The following is a 23,679-nucleotide window of genomic DNA, read 5'->3' on the forward strand; positions in this document are numbered from 1 at the left end:
TCAGCCTCAGACTTAGGACATCTATTACACATTCATGTCAATATATGAAATCTATATTGGAACATACTGTAACCTTCCATTAATGACGACCACTGAATAAGTTGGGGTTCCACATGCTGATTCCCTAAGGTTTCTGCCACTGACTCCTCCACTTATCCATGAGGTCTTAAGCGTCCCAGTCTTTAGGTTCTGAGCCTATGGTTAATATAAAACAAGATTGACGTGGTGTCTCTAGCGGGGGAGCGTGCAGTGTCCCATTGCTGTGCCAATAATAGGTACAGCATGGGGTGTGATGATAGATTTGACAATGCTTTGCTGTAGTGTATTTATGTTAGAGGGTACTTGGTTTACAGCCATAAAGAAAACAACCTAGCCTTCACACCATTGTCGCCATTGACATCCCTACCATTTGTCTTTGGTTAAACCAATGCTTTGTCTATTGTCAGGTTTTACATATTCTGCCTTATACTTAACTCAGCAGATTTCTTTTGCCCCATTGGCCTCTAGGTCTTCGGTGTACCAGCTTCAGTCTTACTCTTGTTTTTCAGGTCAATCAATTTAAAAAGGTCCAATCCTTAAAGGGTTTTTATCAACTGTGACGGAGGTTAACACACTGTGAACTTATACTGCTCTATAAAGTTTTTTATGCTGCCCATACAAATCTATAGAGAGGGTAGGGGTAGAAGAAGTTATCTACAGAGCCAGACACCCAGAGAAGCTTCTGGATGTCCTGATAAGGAGTTATCTCACCCAATGCTTAATTGCAGCTTACACTGCTTAGTACTGTTATATAATGTTCTTGATGCTGCTTCTGAGGGCATGCTATAGAGTTATAGGGGAATAGCATTTGCTCTTCTGTGTGTGCATTGTATGGAAGCCATCATAGCTGGGTCCAGAACTGAAGTAGTAGAGCCATAGAAAAACTGAATAGGGGCAAGTTTAAGCTCAGTGTGGGACCATATAATGGGGGAGTGTGGCTACAGTGGTGTTTGAGCATTCATGGTGCTGTATTGGAGTGTTAGATAGGTGATACATGTTTTGGTTTGAAAACCCCTTTAATAATTGATAGGTCCCAAGAATGGGCCTCAATATTCATGAGCAGTGGCGCCCCCCACTGATTGGACGTGGACATGGTGTGACCTTGGGTGCCGATCCTATCTGAATATTATAATGTAGGTGACTATACATATATATGGATGTGCCAGACTCTGTCCTATGTCTTCCGACTTATACAAAGTCATTGAGCAATTCTAATGAGTCCGGAACATTCCGTATAATTACATCCATTACTTTGCGTCCGTCTTAATAATCTGGAATCGATACAATTTCTATGCAGAGTGAATTTTCCGTCCAGGACGATGGCTCCTCTCCCTATGCGGGCTGCAGGGGCTCGGTGCATGTCACATGTCTGCCGGTTTGGTGTCTTCACGCCGGGTTGGCTGTCTTTCGTTTAATGCTGACACGTCTCAATGCAGTTCTCTCATTCCCTCAGCACGGCTCCGGCTCCATTGTACCATGTTCCACTGCATTGCTTTAATGACTCTCGGCGCTCGCTCATCACTGCAGCGCCATTGTGCTGTAATGTGCTCCCGGGCAACGTCAGAACAAAGCCAGCCGCCTGGAATTAGGCGAGAAATTCAATTAAAGACGTGAACATTACACGCCAGCCCGTAATTGGTCATTGGGAGTCTTGGTTGTATCAGTCAGCGCCATGTGGAGAGATGAGCGGTGCTCAGGTGTGAGATCTGCCGGATACATATAGAACGCACAGAGCTGCTCATGTATGAATACCGCCCTAAGGAGTCACTAAGACTGCAAAATCCTCTCCGTATAATAGGGAGTCCATGTAACTTTAGCATCGATGCTAGCTGGCCTTTGTTTAGATGCCCGCCATATGTTAGGGGTCTCTTTACCGCTTTACGCTAGGGGTCTCGCTTTACGCTAGGGGTCTCTCTTTACGCTAGGGGTCTCTCTTTACGCTAGGGGTCTCTCTTTACGCTAGGGGTCTCTCTTTACGCTAGGGGTCTCTCTTTACGCTAGGGGTCTCTCTTTACGCTAGGGGTCTCTCTTTACGCTAGGGGTCTCTCTTTACGCTAGGGGTCTCTCTTTACGCTAGGGGTCTCTCTTTACGCTAGGGGTCTCTCTTTACGCTAGGGGTCTCTCTTTACGCTAGGGGTCTCTCTTTACGCTAGGGGTCTCTCTTTACGCTTGGGGTCTCTCTTTACGCTTGGGGTCTCTCTTTACGCTTGGGGTCTCTCTTTACGCTTGGGGTCTCTCTTTACGCTAGGGGTCTCTCTTTACGCTTGGGGTCTCTCTTTACGCTAGGGGTCTCTCTTTACGCTAGGGGTCTCTCTTTACGCTAGGGGTCTCTCTTTACGCTAGGGGTCTCTCTTTACGCTAGGGGTCTCTCTTTACGCTAGGGGTCTCTCTTTACGCTAGGGGTCTCTCTTTACGCTAGGGGTCTCTCTTTACGCTAGGGGTCTCTCTTTACGCTAGGGGTCTCTCTTTACGCTAGGGGTCTCTCTTTACGCTAGGGGTCTCTCTTTACGCTAGGGGTCTCTCTTTACGCTAGGGGTCTCTCTTTACGCTAGGGGTCTCTCTTTACGCTAGGGGTCTCTCTTTACGCTTGGGGTCTCTCTTTACGCTAGGGGTCTCTCTTTACGCTAGGGGTCTCTCTTTACGCTAGGGGTCTCTCTTTACGCTAGGGGTCTCTCTTTACGCTAGGGGTCTCTCTTTACGCTAGGGGTCTCTCTTTACGCTAGGGGTCTCTCTTTACGCTAGGGGTCTCTCTTTACGCTAGGGGTCTCTCTTTACGCTAGGGGTCTCTCTTTACGCTAGGGGTCTCTCTTTACGCTAGGGGTCTCTCTTTACGCTAGGGGTCTCTCTTTACGCTAGGGGTCTCTCTTTACGCTAGGGGTCTCTCTTTACGCTAGGGGTCTCTCTTTACGCTAGGGGTCTCTCTTTACGCTAGGGGTCTCTCTTTACGCTAGGGGTCTCTCTTTACGCTAGGGGTCTCTCTTTACGCTAGGGGTCTCTCTTTACGCTAGGGGTCTCTCTTTACGCTAGGGGTCTCTCCTTACGCTAGGGGTCTCTCTTTACGCTAGGGGTCTCTCTTTACGCTAGGGGTCTCTCTTTACGCTAGGGGTCTCTCTTTACGCTAGGGGTCTCTCTTTACGCTAGGGGTCTCTCTTTACGCTAGGGGTCTCTCTTTACGCTAGGGGTCTCTCTTTACGCTAGGGGTCTCTCTTTACGCTAGGGGTCTCTCTTTACGCTAGGGGTCTCTCCTTACGCTAGGGGTCTCTCCCTACGTTGGGGCCTTTCTTTACATTAGGGGTCTAATATAGTGGTAAAATATTCTGTAAAACTAAATTTTTGTAAACTTTTTACTTAAATTCTTCACCCTCGATGTCGGTGAAGGGGATTCTGTGGCTGAACACCTGGTCCTGCTGTCACAGCTGCAGTTTGTTACAGTGTGTCAGCAGGGTATCGTCACAGTACACTGGGGAAAATGTGTGCAACAGCTCACTAGAGGTGTGTGCTACGTGTTTATTATGCCTGTTATAGTGCAAACACCAGCGGAACATGGGAGAACACACACTGGGACAAATCTTCAGCTGTGTGAATGGATTAGGAGATGGATGGGGAATAATCGCTGTCACTGACAGAAAGCTGAGATAATAAAGGGGTACCCCGACAAAATAATTTTCCTTTTAAATCAGCTGTCAGAAAGTTATATGCACTTGTCATTTACTTTTATTTAAAAAAACTTTAGTCTTGCTTATCAGCTGCTGTATGTCCTGCAGGAAGTGGTGTATTCTCTCCAGTCTGACACAGTGCTCTCTGCTGCCACCTCTGTCCATGTCAGGAACTGTCCAGAGCAGGAGAGGTTTTCTATGGGGATTTGCTACAGCTCTGGACAGTTCCTGACATGGACAGAGGTGGCAGCAGAGAGCACTGTGTCAGACTGGAGAGAATATACCACTTCCTGCAGGACAAACAGCAGCTGATAAGTACTGGAAGACTGAAGATTTTTTAAATAGAAGTAAATTAAAAATCTATAACTTTCTGGCATCTGGGATTTGAAAAAATTTGCTGGAGTTCCACTTTAAAATATTTATTAATATATGCATCATATAAAACTTCTACATATCTATAAGGTATAAGATGCTAATACAATATACAATAGTTTATAATATCCAAATATTACAGCAATTACTATAATATCCAACCATTATAATAGCTTTTACATTATTATTTACGTCTCTGTAATATAATATCTAAATGTAATAAAATCCAATAAAAAATAACATCCAGCCCTCCCGACTATTATCTGTGTACTGTAATAATATGCAGCTATAATAATCATACACGATGTTAACCTTGTATCCAACTCTTATATAATGTGCACTAGTTATAATACCCAGCTATTATCTCAATGTGCAATTGTAATGTAATCTCCAACTATAATAATATCCAAACATTTCTTATATATAGTTATTATTTCTGACCATTATAATCCCCAATTGTTATATAATATTCAAATGTTCAACTATATCTGGCAATAATAAAGCATCTGACCCTTATGTAATAATCTGTGGCCATTATAATACTCAAATGTTACGTAATATTCAAACACCATAATAATGATAATAATAATAATGATAGACTATAATAATAATAAAATAATAATAATAATAATAATAATAATAATAATAATAATAATCTGGAAATAATAATAATAGTAATAATAATTTAATAATAAATATAATAATCCAATAATAATAATCCGACTATAATAATAATCCAACTATAATAATAATAATCCGACAATATCAATAATAATTAATAATCCGATAATAATAATGATCCGACTATAATAATGATAATTTGACTAGTATTAAAAAAAATCACTATAATAGTCGAGCATTATAATAATATCCATGGTCAGAATGTTATAATAATCCCCTACTTATAATGTCTCTGACCAAAATAGTCACTGACTGTTCTATAGCAGGTATTCTAATAGTTTGCGTTGGGGGAGACGTTGTGGCAGATGTCCTCTTCGCCTTCTTTGCGGCTCGGGATGTGTAATGCGCTCGGCCCCGTCCTGGGTCTTCCTCCACGTGAGTTGTTACCAGTGACAGATGATTCCGGGGCAGTGAATCGAGAAGGACGCAGATGTCAGAGTGGCGAATCCTCAGATGGACGATGACGAGCGATTTCCGTCCAATCAGCACTTTGTTAATTTTACCTGAGAGGAAAAATAATTCTTCATCACCCCATCCCCCCCCCCCCCTCCACCTCCTCGGTTTCTGCAGACGTCGTAATTGAATAAAAGATGCAGGAAGCTGCCAGATACATACACTGACCTCACACAGATAACATGGCGGAGAATACAGGCTATTACCCCCTGTTATCAGCCGCCTCCCTGCCCCAACTATCAGCACATGATCAGTAATGTAATGTATGTACACGGTGACCCCACCAGCAGAATAGTGAGTGCAGCTCTGGAGTATAATACAGGATGTAACTCAGGATCAGTAATGTAATGTATGTACACAGTGACCCCACCAGCAGAATAGTGAGTGCAGCTCTGGGGTATAATACAGGATGTAACTCAGGATCAGTAATGTAATGTATGTACACAGTGACCTCACCAGCAGAATAGTGAGTGCAGCTCTGGGGTATAATACAGGATGTAACTCAGGATCAGTAATGTAATGTATGTACAGGGTCATCACCAGCAGAATAGTGAGTGCAGCTCTGGAGTATAATACAGGATGTAACTCAGGATCAGTACAGGATCAATAATGTAATGTATGTACACAGTGACCCCACCAGCAGAATAGTGAGTGCAGCTCTGGAGTATAATACAGGATAAAACTCAGGATCAGTAATGTAATGTATGTACACAGTGACCTCACCAGCAGAATAGTGAGTGCAGCTCTGAGGTATAATACAGGATGTAACTCAGGATCAGTAATGTATGTACACAGTGACCCCACCAGCAGAATAGTGAGTGCAGCTCTGCAGTATAATACAGGATGTAACTCAGGATCAGTAATGTAATGTATGTACACAGTGACCTCACCAGCAGAATAGTGAGTGCAGCTCTGAGGTATAATACAGGATGTAACTCAGGATCAGTAATGTATGTACACAGTGACCCCACCAGCAGAATAGTGAGTGCAGCTCTGCAGTATAATACAGGATGTAACTCAGGATCAGTAATGTAATGTATGTACACAGTGACCTCACCAGCAGAATAGTGAGTGCAGCTCTGAGGTATAATACAGGATGTAACTCAGGATCAGTAATGTATGTACACAGTGACCCCACCAGCAGAATAGTGAGTGCAGCTCTGGAGTATAATACAGGATGTAACTCAGGATCAGTAATGTATGTACACAGTGACCCCACCAGCAGAATAGTGAGTGCAGCTCTGGAGTATAATACAGGATGTAACAGATCAGCACAAGAAGTGACCTGTAGTATGGTGATCAGAGTGATTTCTGTCAGGCTGTATCTCTGAGCTGTGTACAGTGATGTCTGACTTATCCACCAGGGAATGACAGCCGGCAGACGGCGTTCATACAGTAATGAGTGAGGCAGCGCGTCCTGTACCAGTCTCACTATTTTGTATTTTCTGCTCCATAAACGCTTTATTATCACATTTGTATCTTCGGATTGTTCTGGAGTTTAAGGGCTGTAAAAATACAAAGACGAGGAAAAGTCAAAACAGACTTCAAATTGCTGGGGACTAAATCTTGACTGCTGAGTCTGAGAGAAAGTCACACAAACAAGTCTACACATAGGACACGGGGAACACAGAGGAACACATGGTGGTTTACTGCTGTATCTACGACAATGTTTTATAATACTGCTATTATCTGAATCCTGTATTATACCCCAGAGCTGCACTCACTATTCTGCTGGTGGGGTCACTGTGTACATATATTACATTACTGATCCTGAGTTACATCCTGTATTATACTGCAGAGCTGCACTCACTATTCTGCTGGTGGGGTCACTGTGTACATACATTACATTCCTGATCCTGTATTGTACTCCAGAGCTGCAATCACTATTCTGTTGGTGAGGTCACTGTGTACATACATTATATTACTGATCCTGTACTGATCCTGTATTATACTCCAGAGCTGCACTCACTATTCTGCTGGTGAAGAATAGGACCATTTGCTATTAAAGTGCCATGTATAGCTGGGCGGCCTAAGATGCACTCACTGTTTAGTAGACGGCTTTTATTATAGTGTTGTCTCTTTGTCTTGTAGTTTATCCAGACCGGTGTAACATCAGTATTGTGGCTCTCTGTGATCCGGAGAAGCACACCGGGAAGCTGAAGTTCTGGGATGACGTCTATGGGTTTAACATGTCGTGTATGAAGAAGGCCGTCCTGCCAGAAGCCATAGTGGAGGTTGTCAATCCGGATACCATCATCTCCGAACCGTTCATTATAAAGGTGAGAGTCATTGGCATGGAGTGACAGATGTATGGACTCGGCTGCACAGTATGTACAACACCTTTACATAGCCGGCTGTGCTGGTAGATCACTGACTGCACACGCATCTACTTAGAGATTGTGATACAGATAAGTCGCTGAGTCTACGGGAACCCACAGTAATAGTCGTCTTCTATTATAGGACATTACCTGCCAGACGACCGCATTGAAAGATGTCGATTTTTGCACAGAGTTCTCACTGACGATAACAAGAGACGGAGCATGTACGGTGAGTGAGCGGTATTACTGCCATAGTGACCGCGCTGTAGGGGGCCGGCAATATTGTTCTCTATGGACTCTTGTGCATATACTATGTGACTTTCTCCATCCATTCCATTATAACACAGTGACCCTACCAGCAGAATAGTGAGTGCAGTTCTGGAGTATAATACAGGATGTAACTCAGGATCAGTAATGTATGTACACAGTGACCCCACCAGCAGAATAGTGATCGCAGCTCTGGGGTATAATACAGGATGAAACTCATGATCAGTAATGTAATGTATGTACACAGTGACCCCACCAGCAGAATAGTGAGTGCAGCTCTGGAGTATAATACAGGATGTAACTCAAGATCAGTAATGTATGTACACAGTGACCCCACCAGCAGAATAGTGAGTGCAGCTCTGGAATATAATACAGGATGTAACTCAGTAATAATAATAATAATAATAATTTTTATTTATATAGCGCCAACAGATTCCACAGCACTTACAATTCTGAAATGTAATGTATGTACACAGTGACCAGCAGAATAGTGAGTGCAGCTCTGGAGTATATTACAGGATGTAATTGAGGTCACTATGATGTTCCGTACCAGGTCCCTACAGTAGGTTTTAGGGTGACACTTTGATGCTTGTTCCCTATAGGAGTGTGGTGTACATTTGTGGTGGACTGGCCCTTTAATTCCCAATCAGAGACTTGTAGTAGCCGTCTGAGGAGATCTCGGTGTTTGTCTTCACACATATGTAGAATTTATGGTTTTGTACCAAGCAAAAAGCCCTGCTCAGTGGGGATAATGTGCTTTATTGTTCATTTACTGCAAGGTTGGGCAGCGGGAGATGATAAATGAAGTGTCAGATACTAACTAAACCTATCCCCGGCCCCCCGCCCCCCTCCAGTAATAGCCGCCATCTAGTACAATACATTGCTGGGTATCTTCTAGTCATGCTCTGCCGTTCTATTATAATAACCGCAGCCCGGTGCTAATTCCAGGCCGCTTGTCTGTACAGCGTTTGCCGGTGCGGCCGTTCCGTGCTACGTCCCCTTCTCATTATGGGGCATCTGTCGGGAACTGATGGAATGAGAATTGATCTTGCGTCGTATAATTTTAGGGCAGAAAAAGATTTATATTAATGGGAGACAGAGAGCAGGACACTGGAGTGATGGCGGAAAAGTCACGAGGGGAATGATTCATTCCATGTCCCATAAACATACATGTAAGGGGTATATGGTGGCCCTTCACATGGTATGTCTTCCTTCTGGGGAGAAGTCTGGCTTGGCTACTTCTCCCTAGTAGTGTATTGAGTACAGAGAGGCAGTAGGTGGCAGTAGAGAGCACCTACTGATGGTGGGATCACCTCCGGACCTGGTCCTCCTTATACAGCTGCCCGACTAGTCACAGTGCGTTACACCTATAACAAGTCTGGACTTCCATCCCATACCTGTTCCTCGCTCTATTCTTGATGTTTTTGCTTTCTTCCTCCTTCTTGGTGGCGAGGGGTCTGCAGCTTCTATAATCACCCAGAGATCAATGGCTCAGTGATCCTTAACCTGCAGTCTGTTCTGGCCCGGTGCTTCTGCATATGATTGACTTGTACCCAGTGCAGCTGCCTGACAGGAAGCCATTTACACACGTCCATGTAGATATATCCTCAGCCAGCAACATATACAAGGTGACACATGGTCAGGAGCAGAGGTCACCTCCAAGAGGCGCAAGAGATGGATCAGGTCTCATGAAGGTCATTCACCATATAAGGAACCTCTATGTGTACATACATTACATTACTGATCCTGAGTTACATTGTGTATTGTACTCCAGAGCTGCACTCACTATTCTGCTGGTGAGGTCACTGTGTACATACATTACATTTCTGATCCTGAGTTACATTGTGTATTGTACTCCAGAGCTGCACTCACTATTCTGCTGGTGGGGTCACTGTGTACATACATTACATTACTGATCCTGAGTTACATTGTGTATTATACTCCAGAGCTGCACTCACTATTCTGCTGGTGGGGTCACTGTGTACATACATTACATTACTGATCCTGAGTTACATTGTGTATTGTACTCCAGAGCTGCACTCACTATTCTGCTGGTGAGGTCACTGTGTACATACATTACATTACTGATCCTGAGTTACATCCTGTATTATACCCCAGAGCTGCACTCAGTATTCTGCTGGTGGGGTCACTGTGTACATACATTACATTACTGATCTTGAGTTACATCCTGTATTATACTCCAGAGCTGCACTCACTATTCTGCTGGTGGGGTCACTGTGAACATACATTACTGATCGAGAGTTACATCCTGTATTCTTCAGAGCTGCACTCCCTATTCTGGAAGCTTCTGAGCTGAAATCTCCCTGTATCCCCTGCTTGTTCTGTATCTGCTTACGCTTTGCCTTCCTATTCCACAATACTGTCCTCTGATCCAGCAGACCTGTGACCCCACTCTGACCCCAAACGATGCAGCAGTGCCGCTTCCTTCTGACGTTTTTGCTCCCAGTCCATCGATGTGGCGTCTACACTCACACACACACATTTGTTCTCCTGACAAATTGAAGCTTTCGGGATCTTTGTCTTATAGTAAATTGCACTTGAGTTAAGGAACGTGGAGAATTCCATCTCATTCATCACTCGGAGCCTTCTCTGCAGAGTTCTCATCTCTCCAATAAGAATCTCCGGCGAATCCACAGCAGACAGCGAAGAATTACGGATGAGATCCGTCTCCAGAAGTACAAGTCCTTGAGTTCTCCTTGTCTGTCAGGAACTCTGTCCCGAACCTCACTTATGTCTGTCCCTGAGAAAGTTGAGTTATGGCCTGCCTATCTATCTATCTATCTATCTATCTATCTATCTATCTATCTATCTATATATCTCCTATCTATCTATCTATCTATCTATATATCTTCTATCTATCTATCTATCTATCTATCTATCTATCTCCTATCTATCTATCTCCTATCTATCTATCTCCTATCTATCTATCTATCTATCTATCTATCTATCTATCTATCTCCTATCTATCTATCTATCTATCTATCTCCTATCTATCTATCTCCTATCTATATATCTCCTATCTATCTATCTATCTATCTATCTATCTATCTATCTATCTATCTATCTATCTCCTATCTATCTATCTATCTATCTCCTATCTATCTATCTATCTATCTCCTATCTATCTATCTATTATCTATCTATTATCTATCCATCTATATATATATATATATATATATATACATATCTTGTTATAAATTCACCCAACTTTCCCAGACTCTGATAAGAAAGTCTCCTTATTAACCTTGCCGTTGCCTCAGAGCAGCCATCCTCTAGTGACCTCTTTGTCCCATAGTCTCCAGCCCATAAGTTTGTGCCCCCTCTCTCTATCAGCCGCCGTTCTCGCAGCTGTCAGCACTGCGGTCTCTCTGTATTCCATGCGCACACTCGCTCTCCGTCCCGTCCTCCATCATCCCTGCTGTTCTCATTACCCACTGCGCTCCTTCTCACAAGGAAATGGCTTTCTTCTGTCTGTAGGTGGAATTATACAGAACGCACCGCGCACAGCTTGGGCATGAGAAGTACCCATCGCTCCGCGCTTACTGAGGGGCTTTAGTCGCACTGACCTGGTTTTGACCCCGTAACTTAAATCTGCTGAACTAATCGGCCCTAAAATTGCTTCATTTCACACAAATTAGACATTTTTAAAAAGACGTTAATGTGAGTAATAAATCCCACCATAGTATTTATCTTCATTATGAGAGAAGCCGTTATAATATATAGAGATCTGACTGTCGTGACATCGTGTGAGACCACTGATAATGTCACTGTATTACACCTCACATATAGCATCAGAGCAAGGATCCTGTACTGATCCTGAGTTCCATCCTGTATTATACTCCAGAGCTGCGCTCACTATTCTGCTGCTGGGGTCACAGTGTACTTACATTACTGATCCTGTATTATACCCCAGAGCTGCACTCACTATTCTGCTGGTGGGATCACTGTGTACATACATCACATTACTGATACTAAGTTACATCCTGTATTATACTCCAGAGCTGCACTCACTATTCTGCTGGTGAGGTCACTGTGTACATAGATTACATTACTGATCTTGTGTTGTACTCCAGAGCTGCACTCACTATTCTGCTAGAGTCACCTACAGTATATGGCTGCAGCAGTCTTCTCTTTGGAGATCACCTGATTGGCGCTGTCAGGCAGGCGTCCCCTCTCTCATCCCTGTATGTGACATATATATCTCACACAGATGAGATTTCCCGCTGTGTAAGGAGAATTTCCCATCATCTTCCTTGTACACAGTGTCAGGAGTGACGGCAGGATCTGGAGTCTTCAGCCTCCCTGCTGTATTTCCTCAGAATCCATCTCGCTGCTCATCAGAAGTGATGACTGAATATTGAGCCCTGGTCCTGCTGCTTCTCCCCCACTGGGCTGACACTCATTGATTTCTATTATGGGATACGGTGCAGGAGCAGGACCCTCACACCTGACTGGAGCCCCCCCCCAGCCAGTCTGTAATATTTGTTTCCTTTGACATTATATAATGCCCTCATATCTATATATTGATTAGAGTTATTGAACTAATTTTGCCTGGTAATGACTTGTTCTGCTTGTTGGATTTCACAATATTCCTGATTTTCGGTTTATTAAGCGTTACGTGCATGTCTGTGCTTTATTCCACATCCAGCAGACCGGATTGTAAGATGTAGATCTGCTTCTCTGCTTCATCATATCTTATTATTTAGTCACATTCAGAACTGAACGGAGAGGCAGTGAAGCAGTACTATCTGTATCTACATCATTTAGAGGGAAGCAGTAATGGCTATCATTTCATCACCTACAAAAGAGTAGTAATATCTGTACCTATATTAATTTATGGAGAAACAAGGAGGCAGTACTATCTGTACCTATATTAATTTATGGAGAAACAAGGAGGCAGTACTATCTGTACCTACATTAATTTATGGTGAAACAAGGAGGCAGTACTATTTGTACCTACAATAATTTATGGAGAAACAAGGAGGCAGTACTATCTGTACCTACATTAATTTATGGAGAAACAAGGAGGCAGTACTATCTGTACCTACATCATTTAGAGGGAGCCAGTAATGGCTATCATTTTATCATCTACAAAAGAATAGGAGTATCTGTACCTACATTAAAGGGGTTATCCAGCGCTACAAAAACATGGCCACTTTTCCCCCTACTGTTGTCTCCAGTTCAGGTGCAGTTTACAATTAAGCTCCATTTACTTCAATGAAACTGAGTTTCAAAACCCCACCCAATCTGGAGACAACAGTAGAGGGAAAGTGGCCATGTTTTTGTAGCACTGGATAAACCCTTTAATTTATGGAGAAACAAGGGGGCAGTACTATCTGCACCTATATCATTTACAGGGAGAGACCAAAAAAAGCTGTATCTGCACAATTTACTTGATAAGTAGGTAACTAGTACCATATGTGTATATAAACAGGGGGAGACAGGAAGGCAGCACTATCTTTACATACATCATTAATACAGAGAAACAAGGAAGCAGTACTATCTGTACCTACTTCATTTACAGAGAGAGACATACAGGCAGTACTATCTGTGCCTACTTCATTTACAGAGAGAGATAGAAAGGCAGTACTATCTGTGCCTACATCTACAGGGAGAGACTGAAAGGCAGTACTATCTGTATCTACACAATTTACTGGTGTGGAAGTAGCAAGTACCATGTGTGTATGTAAACAGGAAGGCAGTACCATCTGTGCCTACATCATTCACACGAAGAGACAGAAAGGCAGTAAGATCTGCATCTACACAATTTACTGGATTATTAGGTAACTAGTACCATATGTGTGTGTAAATGGGGAGAGACAGGAAGGCAGTACTATCTTTACATTCCACATTTATACAAAGAAACAAGGAGGCAGTGCTATCTGTCTACATTATTTACAGGGAAAGATAAATGGGCAGTATTATCATTACAACATTTAAAGGTAGAGACAGAAAGGCAGTACTATCTGTACACAGCTTATTGGGAAGGTAGCTAGTACCATCTGCGTATGTAAAGTTTACAGGGAGAGGCAGGAAGGCAGTACTATCTGTGTCTACATCATTTACAGAGATAGACAGGTCGACAGCATTATCTTATAAAATGTACATGGGGGACAGGTAGGTAGTTCTATTTTTACATACATCATTTACAAATGATGTTCCTGAGGGCCGTCTCTCCTTCCCCCGTCCTACACTGCTGTTGAGGGCCTCCTGCATGGGGGGGCTAAACTATTAGGGAACTGCTGCACCGGGTAGGGGCCTATGCTATATGGAGGCTACTACAAAGGGGGAAGCTATTCTATATGGGGACTGCTGCACAGGGGCCTATGCTGTATGGGAGTTGCTAAAAAGGGGGAACTATTCTATATGGGGGCTGCTACACTGGTGGGCCTAAACTATATGTGAACTGCTACACTATATGGAGGCTAATACTATGTGGCGGTAGAGAGGAGGCCTAAACTATGTGTGAGCACAGAGAGGGCATATGGGGACAAATGGGGCCTAACTACCATATGGGGCACAGAGGGAGCTTAATTATCTGTGCTCTTATCATTTACATGGAGGGTCAATGAAACAGTACTATCAGTATCTGTAACATTTACCAGGAGATACAGGGAGGCAGTACTATCAGTATCTGTAACATTTATCAGGAGATACAGGGAGGCAGTACTATCAGTATCTGTAACATTTACCAGGAGATACAGGGAGGCAGTACTATCAGTGTCTGTAACATTTACAGGAGATACAGTGAGAAAGTGCTATTAGTATCTATAACATTTAGCTAGAGAGACTAGGAGGCAGTACTATTAGTATCTTACATTTACCAGGAGAGACTAGGAGGCATTATTATCAGTGTCTGTAACATTTACCAGGAGATACAGGGAGGCAGTACTATCAGTGTCTGTAACATTTACAGGAGATACAGTGAGGTAGTGCTATTAGTATCTATAACATTTACCTGGAGAGACTAGGAGGCAGTACTATTAGTATCTTACATTTACCAGGAGAGACTAGGAGGCATTATTATCAGTGTCTGTAACATTTACCAGGATATACAGGGAGGAAGTACTATCAGTGTCTGTAACATTTACCAGGAGATACAGGGAGGCAGTACTATCAGTGTCTGTAACATTTACCAGGAGAGACTAGGAGGCAGTACTATCAGTATCTATAACATTTATAAGTAGAGACTAGGAGGCAGTACTATCAGTGTCTGTAACATTTATCTGGAGAGACTAGGAGGCAGTACTATCAGTGTCTGTAACATTTATCTGGAGAGACTAGGAAGCAGTACTATTAGTATCTAACATTTACCAGGTGAGTCTAGGAGGCATTATTATCAGTGTCTGTAACATTTACCAGGATATACAGGGAGGCAGTACTATCAGTATCTGTAACATTTACAGGAGATACAGTGAGATAGGGCTATCAGTATCTATAACATTTATAAGTAGAGACTAGGAGGCATTACTATCAGTGTCTGTAACATTTACCAGGATATACAGGGAGGCAGTACTATCAGTATCTGTAACATTTACAGGAGATACAGTGAGATAGGGCTATCAGTATCTATAACATTTATAAGTAGAGACTAGGAGGCAGTACTATCAGTGTCTGTAACATTTACCTGGAGAGACTAGGAGGGAGTACTATCAGTATCTGTAACATTTACAGGATATACAGGGAGGCAGTACTATCAGTGTCTGTAACATTTACCAGGAGAGACTAGGAGGCAGTACTAATGTACATGTGGAGACTGTGAATGACGGCTTGATAGATTGTAGCTGATATACTATAATCGTATGAGCATTGTGCAGCCCGTGTTCATGCACCCTGGATCTTAGGGGTTAATGCTTCTTTTTTTATCCAGGTCTTAGCTCGGATAGACGGTGTACGCCATTCCTGTAGCAGCCGTCCCTGGCGTCGTCCGGGATGTCATTGCTTCTCATATAGCTTCTTGTACATTACATTTGATACAATGTAACGGTCTCTTGTGAGGATTTAGTGGTGGATTATGCGTCTGCCTGCTCCCCGCTGCAGGGTGCGGGACCGCTGCTCCTTCATGCCTGGCTGAACCCCATCACAAGAACATTATCCTCCCACTTTGTGTGGCCAACTGGTTCATTGTATCTCCAACCAAACACAAAAGGCCAGGACTATCACGATGACAAATGGCCCCCTCCAGATAAAATCCGCCATGACAATGTCTAATTTTCTCTCATTGAATTGATCATTTTTTCCTGTTCTGTATTTTTCCTTCTTGTTCTGTGAACAGCTAGTAAAACTTTATTGTGTCCACGGTCACGGAGAGAAGGAGAGCGGGGGCCGCTGCTACCGAGGCTGAAAACCACAGATCTATAGGAATTTTATTCCATCAAGGTCAACAGTAGATATCACAATAATTCTAGTTTATGGTTCCATTGGAAGGACACTGCATCCCTGCTATATGTCACCATGGCTGCACTGACCTTTTTAGCTGATTTTACAATTTCATTGAATTCCCATCATCCACTGGTTATTTTAGTAGCAACTAAAGAGAGATCTATCTATCTATCTATCTATCTATCTATCTATCTATCTATCTATCTATCTCGGAGAAGAATATAACTACTATATACTGCTCCCTATATACAGGAATATAACTACTATAATACTGCCCCTATATACAGGGATATAACTACTATAATACTGCCCCTATATACAAGAATATAACTACTATAATACTGCTCCTATATACAGGAATATAACTACTATAATACTGCCCCTATATACAAGAATATAACTACTATAATACTTCCCCTATATACAGGGATATACTACTATAATACTGCCCCTATATACAAGAATATAACTACTATAATACTTCCCCTATATACAGGGATATACTACTATAATACTGCCCCTATATACAGGGATATAACTACTATAATACTGCTCTTATATACAGGAATATACTACTATAATACTGCACCTATATACAAGAATATAACTACTATAATACTGCTCCTATATACAGGAATATACTACTATAATACTGCTCCTATATACAGGAATATAACTACTATAATACTGCCTCCTATATACAGGAATATAACTACTATAATACTGCTCCCTATATACAAGAATATAACTACTATAATACTGCTCCTATATACAGGAATATAACTACTATAATACTGCTCCTATATACAGGAATATAACTACTATAATACTGCCTCCTATATACAGGAATATAACTACTATAATACTGCTCCCTATATACAAGAATATAACTACTATAATACTGCTCCCTATATACAAGAATATAACTACTATAATACTGCTCCCTATATACAAGAATATAACTACTATAATACTGCTCCTATATACAGGAATATAACTACTATAATACTGCCTCCTATATACAGGAATATAACTACTATAATACTGCTCCTATATACAAGAATATAACTACTATAATACTGCTCCTATATACAAGAATATAACTACTATAATACTGCTCTTATATACAGGAATATACTACTATAATACTGCACCTATATACAAGAATATAACTACTATAATACTGCTCCTATATACAGGAATATACTACTATAATACTGCTCCTATATACAGGAATATAACTACTATAATACTGCTCCTATATACAGGAATATAACTACTATAATACTGCTCCCTATATACAAGAATATAACTACTATAATACTGCTCCCTATATACAAGAATATAACTACTATAATACTGCTCCCTATATACAAGAATATAACTACTATAATACTGTTCCTATATACAGGAATATAACTACTATAATACTGCTCCTATATACAAGAATATAACTACTATAATACTGCTCCTATATACAGGAATATAACTACTATACTATTGCTCCTATATACAGGAATATAACTACTATAATACTGCTCCCTATATACAAGAATATAACTACTATAATACTGCTCCTATATACAGGAATATAACTACTATAATACTGCTCCTATATACAGGAATATAACTACTATAATACTGCCTCCTATATACAGGAATATAACTACTATAATACTGCTCCCTATATACAAGAATATAACTACTATAATACTGCTCCCTATATACAAGAATATAACTACTATAATACTGCTCCCTATATACAAGAATATAACTACTATAATACTGCTCCTATATACAGGAATATAACTACTATAATACTGCCTCCTATATACAGGAATATAACTACTATAATACTGCCCCTATATACAGGGATATAACTACTATAATACTGCTCCTATATACAGGGATATAACTACTATAATACTGCTCCTATATACAGGGATATACCTACTATAATACTGCTCCTATATACAGGAATATAACTACTATAATACTGCTCCTATATACAAGAATATAACTACTATAATACTGCTCCTATATACAAGAATATAACTACTATAATACTGCTCTTATATACAGGAATATACTACTATAATACTGCACCTATATACAAGAATATAACTACTATAATACTGCTCCTATATACAGGAATATACTACTATAATACTGCTCCTATATACAGGAATATAACTACTATAATACTGCTCCTATATACAGGAATATAACTACTATAATACTGCTCCCTATATACAGGGATATAACTACTATAATACTGCTCCTATATACAGGGATATAACTACTATAATACTGCTCCCTATATACAGGAATATAACTACTATAATACTGCTCCTATATACAGGAATATAACTACTATAATACTGCCCCTATATACAGGAATATAACTACTATAATACTGCACCTATATACAAGAATATAACTACTATAATACTGCTCCTATATACAGGAATATACTACTATAATACTGCTCCTATATACAGGAATATAACTACTATAATACTGCTCCTATATACAGGAATATACTACTATAATACTGCTCCTATATACAGGAATATAACTACTATAATACTGCTCCTATATACAGGAATATAACTACTATAATACTGCTCCCTATATACAAGAATATAACTACTATAATACTGCTCCCTATATACAAGAATATAACTACTATAATACTGCTCCCTATATACAAGAATATAACTACTATAATACTGTTCCTATATACAGGAATATAACTACTATAATACTGCTCCTATATACAAGAATATAACTACTATAATACTGCTCCTATATACAGGAATATAACTACTATACTATTGCTCCTATATACAGGAATATAACTACTATAATACTGCTCCCTATATACAAGAATATAACTACTATAATACTGCTCCTATATACAGGAATATAACTACTATAATACTGCTCCTATATACAGGAATATAACTACTATAATACTGCCTCCTATATACAGGAATATAACTACTATAATACTGCTCCCTATATACAAGAATATAACTACTATAATACTGCTCCCTATATACAAGAATATAACTACTATAATACTGCTCCCTATATACAAGAATATAACTACTATAATACTGCTCCTATATACAGGAATATAACTACTATAATACTGCCTCCTATATACAGGAATATAACTACTATAATACTGCCCCTATATACAGGGATATAACTACTATAATACTGCTCCTATATACAGGGATATAACTACTATAATACTGCTCCTATATACAGGGATATACCTACTATAATACTGCTCCTATATACAGGAATATAACTACTATAATACTGCTCCTATATACAAGAATATAACTACTATAATACTGCTCCTATATACAAGAATATAACTACTATAATACTGCTCTTATATACAGGAATATACTACTATAATACTGCACCTATATACAAGAATATAACTACTATAATACTGCTCCTATATACAGGAATATACTACTATAATACTGCTCCTATATACAGGAATATAACTACTATAATACTGCTCCTATATACAGGAATATAACTACTATAATACTGCTCCCTATATACAGGGATATAACTACTATAATACTGCCCCTATATACAGGAATATAACTACTATAATACTGCTCCTATATACAGAAATATAACTACTATAATACTGCCTCTATATACAAGAATATAACTACTATAATAGTGCTCCTATATACAGGAATATAACTACTATAATACTGCTCCTATATACAGGAATATAACTACTATAATACTGCTCCTATATACAGGAATATAACTCCTATAATACCGCCCCCTATATACAGGAGTATAACTCCTATAATACCCTATGGGCAGGGTGTATACCGCTGCTGCACTGGAGCTGTGCACCTTCTGCTCCGGTTGTTGTGGTTTCCGGACGTTCTCCTCTCCGGTGTTCGTTCTCTGGAGGATTTTCCATCCTGTGTAATTTCCTCCTGCAGATATAAATAAGCCGCTGTGCTGCTGCTCTATGACAATCGATGTTGATGGGACCTTGATTGTATTTTATGCCGGTAGGAAACAGCTCTTGTGGCTGACTGAAAATCAATCCAGTAAGTCAACCATAGCTGAGCCCAGCATAATCTATTACTGCTTCTGGGATTACGGCCTGACGTCAAACTAATAGCTAATTTCTTTAGAATAGAATGGGGAACCCAGGGGGGGCGGAGGGGAGGTCAGGCATTCTGGCCTTCTGTGACACCTGCCAGGAATGTTCTAGATTTCTCAGGAAGGTATTCTGCAGGGGATCCTGGGGGGGTAGGGTCACCTTTCTGTACGGGGGATGTTCAGGACCTAAATAACAATACCTTTTTCCAAAAACAGCGCCACACCTGTCCATAGGGGGAGTCTGGTATTGCAGCTTGGCTATATTGAGGTGAATGAGGGTGAGCTGACCCCATAGACCACTCTGAATGTAGCCATTGGCCCCTTTAGGCTGTGTTCATACATGGGATTTTGGGCCATTTTTAAAATGTAAAAAAGGCTGAAAAATTTTACAAAAGTAGAAACCCGTTAGCCTTTGGCTGATTTTTCCATGACTTCTTTTTGTGTTTAGATAGAAAATGGCTGAAAAACCTGTGTGGGAACATAACCTTATTACCCTAGACCACCAGGGATATTAGTACTAGTTTCTTTACTGTTCTAGACCACCAGAGATGATATTCCCAATCTCTTCACTTTCCTAGACCACCAGGGATATTATTACTAGTCTCTTTACTGCTCTAGACCACCAGGGGTATTATTACTAGTCTCTTTACTGTCCTAGACCACCAGGGGTATTATTACTAGTCTCTTTACTGTGCTAGACCACCAGGGAGATTATTACTAGTCTCTTTACTGCTCTAGACCACCAGGGATATTATTATTATTAGTCTCTTTACTGTCCTAGACCACCAGGGATATTATTACTAGTCTCTTTACTGTGCTAGACCACCAGGGATATTATTACTAGTCTCTTCACTGTCCTAGACCACCAGGGATATTATTATTATTAGTCTCTTTACTGTCCTAGACCACCAGGGATATTACTAGTCTCTTTACTGTCCTAGACCACCAGGGATATCATTATTAGTCTCTTTACGGTTCTAGACCACCAGTGGTATTATTACTAGTCTCTTCACTGCCCTAGATTACCAGCAGCGTTAACATAAACTATTTAACTGCCCTAGACAACCAGTAATGATACCACCAACCTCTTTACCACCAGGGATCTTAACATTAACCCTTTCCTGCCTTTGACCACCAAGGTTGTAACCAATAACGCTTTCTCTGTCCTAGACCACCAAGGGGTATTACTGTTAATACTTTACTGTCCTAGACCACCGGAGTTTTAACCAGTTAAGGCCCCCTTCATACGTCCGGAAAAACCTCCCGGATTTCCGGACGCATAGACTTTCATTGGACACGGACACCCTTCCAGAATTTTCCAGTAGGGTGTCCGTTCTGGAAAATAGGACCGGATTTTTTAGTAACGGTCCTATTTTCGTCCAGAAATCCAGCCCGGACGCCCCCATAGAAGTCTATGGGAGCGTCCGGGCCCCGGACGCTTTCCTGATGCACATCAGGAAAGTGTTCGGAGTTCCACTCACCCGAACCACCTTCTGCCACTGCCCCCGGTCTGCCCCGGCCTCCTGCTGCCTCTTCCCCCGCGGCCACTCGCGGCAGTGGGTCCGGCAGTGGGCTGAAGTGAGGGGGGGGGTGGAATGGGATGTCGGGCGGTTGGCTGAGGTAGGGTGGGGGAAGAATGTGGGATCCAGAAGCCGTCTGAGGTCCGGGGATCGATGGAGGACCCTGTCACTGTGCTCCCTCTCTCAGGTACGGGGGGGGGGCTTTCACTCCCTGCAGTCACCGGTCCCCACCCCTGCCTGTCATTGGAGATCCGAACGCTCGGGCGCTTCCATAGACTTCTATGGGTGTCCGTGACAAATGTAATCCTATGGGTCCAGAAATCCGTCCGGACAGTTTTTCCGGACATGTGAAGGGGGCCTAACTCTTCACTGTCCTAGATCATCAGGGATGTTAGCATTAAATCTTTCACTGTGCTAGACCACCAGGGTTGGAATCCTTTACCAGCCTAGACCACAAGGACTGTTACTGTTAACCATTTACTTTCCTAGACCACCAGGGTTGTAACCATTAACTCATGTCATGTGCAAGACCACCAGGGATATCACTGTTAGTTCTTTACTGCACTAGAGCACCAGACTTCCAACCAGTAATTCCTTACCTCCCCAGATCACCAGGGATGTTGCCATTAACCATTTCACTACCCTAGACCATCTGGGTTGTAACCTTTTTAAACCTTTACCAGCCTAGACCACCAGGGATGTTACCATTAACTTTTTAATGTCCTAGACCACCAGGAATTGTACCAGTTAACCTCTTTTACTTTCCTAGACCACCGGGGATGTAATTGTAAACACCTTCACTGCAGTAGACCACCAGGGATATTACCATTAACCCTTTCCTGTCTTAGACCATCAGGGTTGTAACCTTTAACTCTTTTTCTGTCCTAGACAGCCAGGGGCATTACTGTTAATACTTTACTGCCCTAGACCACCAGGAATTATACCATTAACCCCTTAACTGCACTAGACCACCAGGGTTATAACCTTTTAACCCTTTACCAGTTGACCAGCAGGGCTGTTACCATTACTCCAGGGTTGCTAGGTCATATGAGATCCGGTGCTCTATATATGTAAAGAACCGTACGCTATAAACACACCGCTATATATCCGGCCGAGCTTCTTGCTGCAGACTGCAGAATTTTTTTGTCTCATCTGGATTTTTTTTTTTCTTTTCTGGATACGAAGAATTTTGTGGAGTAAAAGTCATTAGTTCCAGGCGAGCGGCTTTATCGAGTCAATGATTTTACAACTGGCAGGACGCTGGTAATGGAGAAGCAGGTTAGGAAATAATACGCCCAGGGATGAGAAGCACTATTCCCCCCCCTCCCCCACCACCACCACCACGTTGGATCACGTCCTCCTTGTCATTTTGGTTTTAAATAGCCTTTCCGATGCAACACTCGCAGACAATGCGCTCCAAATGTAGCGCCATTAAACTCCCCGCACCCGCCCGGCCCTTTACACACCGCAGTAATTACTTGGCAGAGACTCTTTTGGGATTTGCCGAGTCAGTTTTTTGTGTATTTTTTCCCCTCTTCTCCACCAGCTTCTCGCTTTCACCTCCGCGTCGTACAAAGAATCGGCGAGGAAGGCTATAGAGCGGAGGCCTGGTAGATGCCGCATCCATCACCCTGTTTAATATTCTGCTCACTACTTCTTCATTGTATCTGTCTCTGCTCGCAGTCTCGGGCACTGCGGCATTTGCTCATCCTGAGCATCCTGGTTCATGAATACAATGCAGACCCCTATGCATGCAATAAGATCCTTACATAAGCCTATGGTGTGAGGGCCACATGCAGCTGTAACGTG

The 23,679-nt window shown here is 41.5% G+C and overlaps 1 protein-coding gene across 1 annotated transcript in view; it reads left to right on the top strand.

Annotated features, from left to right (window-relative positions):
• The window catches only part of PRMT3 (protein arginine methyltransferase 3), a 63,004-nt gene that overhangs the window by 31,085 nt on the left and 8,240 nt on the right, over positions 1 to 23,679 (top strand). Inside the window, exons 12-13 of the mRNA XM_069968051.1 lie at positions 7,293 to 7,480; positions 7,662 to 7,748. Of these exons, the coding sequence (XP_069824152.1) occupies positions 7,293 to 7,480; positions 7,662 to 7,748 (275 nt within the window). The remainder of the gene's footprint in view (positions 1 to 7,292; positions 7,481 to 7,661; positions 7,749 to 23,679) is intronic.

This window comes from Dendropsophus ebraccatus, chromosome 4 (genome assembly GCF_027789765.1).
Source record: "Dendropsophus ebraccatus isolate aDenEbr1 chromosome 4, aDenEbr1.pat, whole genome shotgun sequence".
Taxonomy (NCBI): domain Eukaryota; kingdom Metazoa; phylum Chordata; class Amphibia; order Anura; family Hylidae; genus Dendropsophus; species Dendropsophus ebraccatus.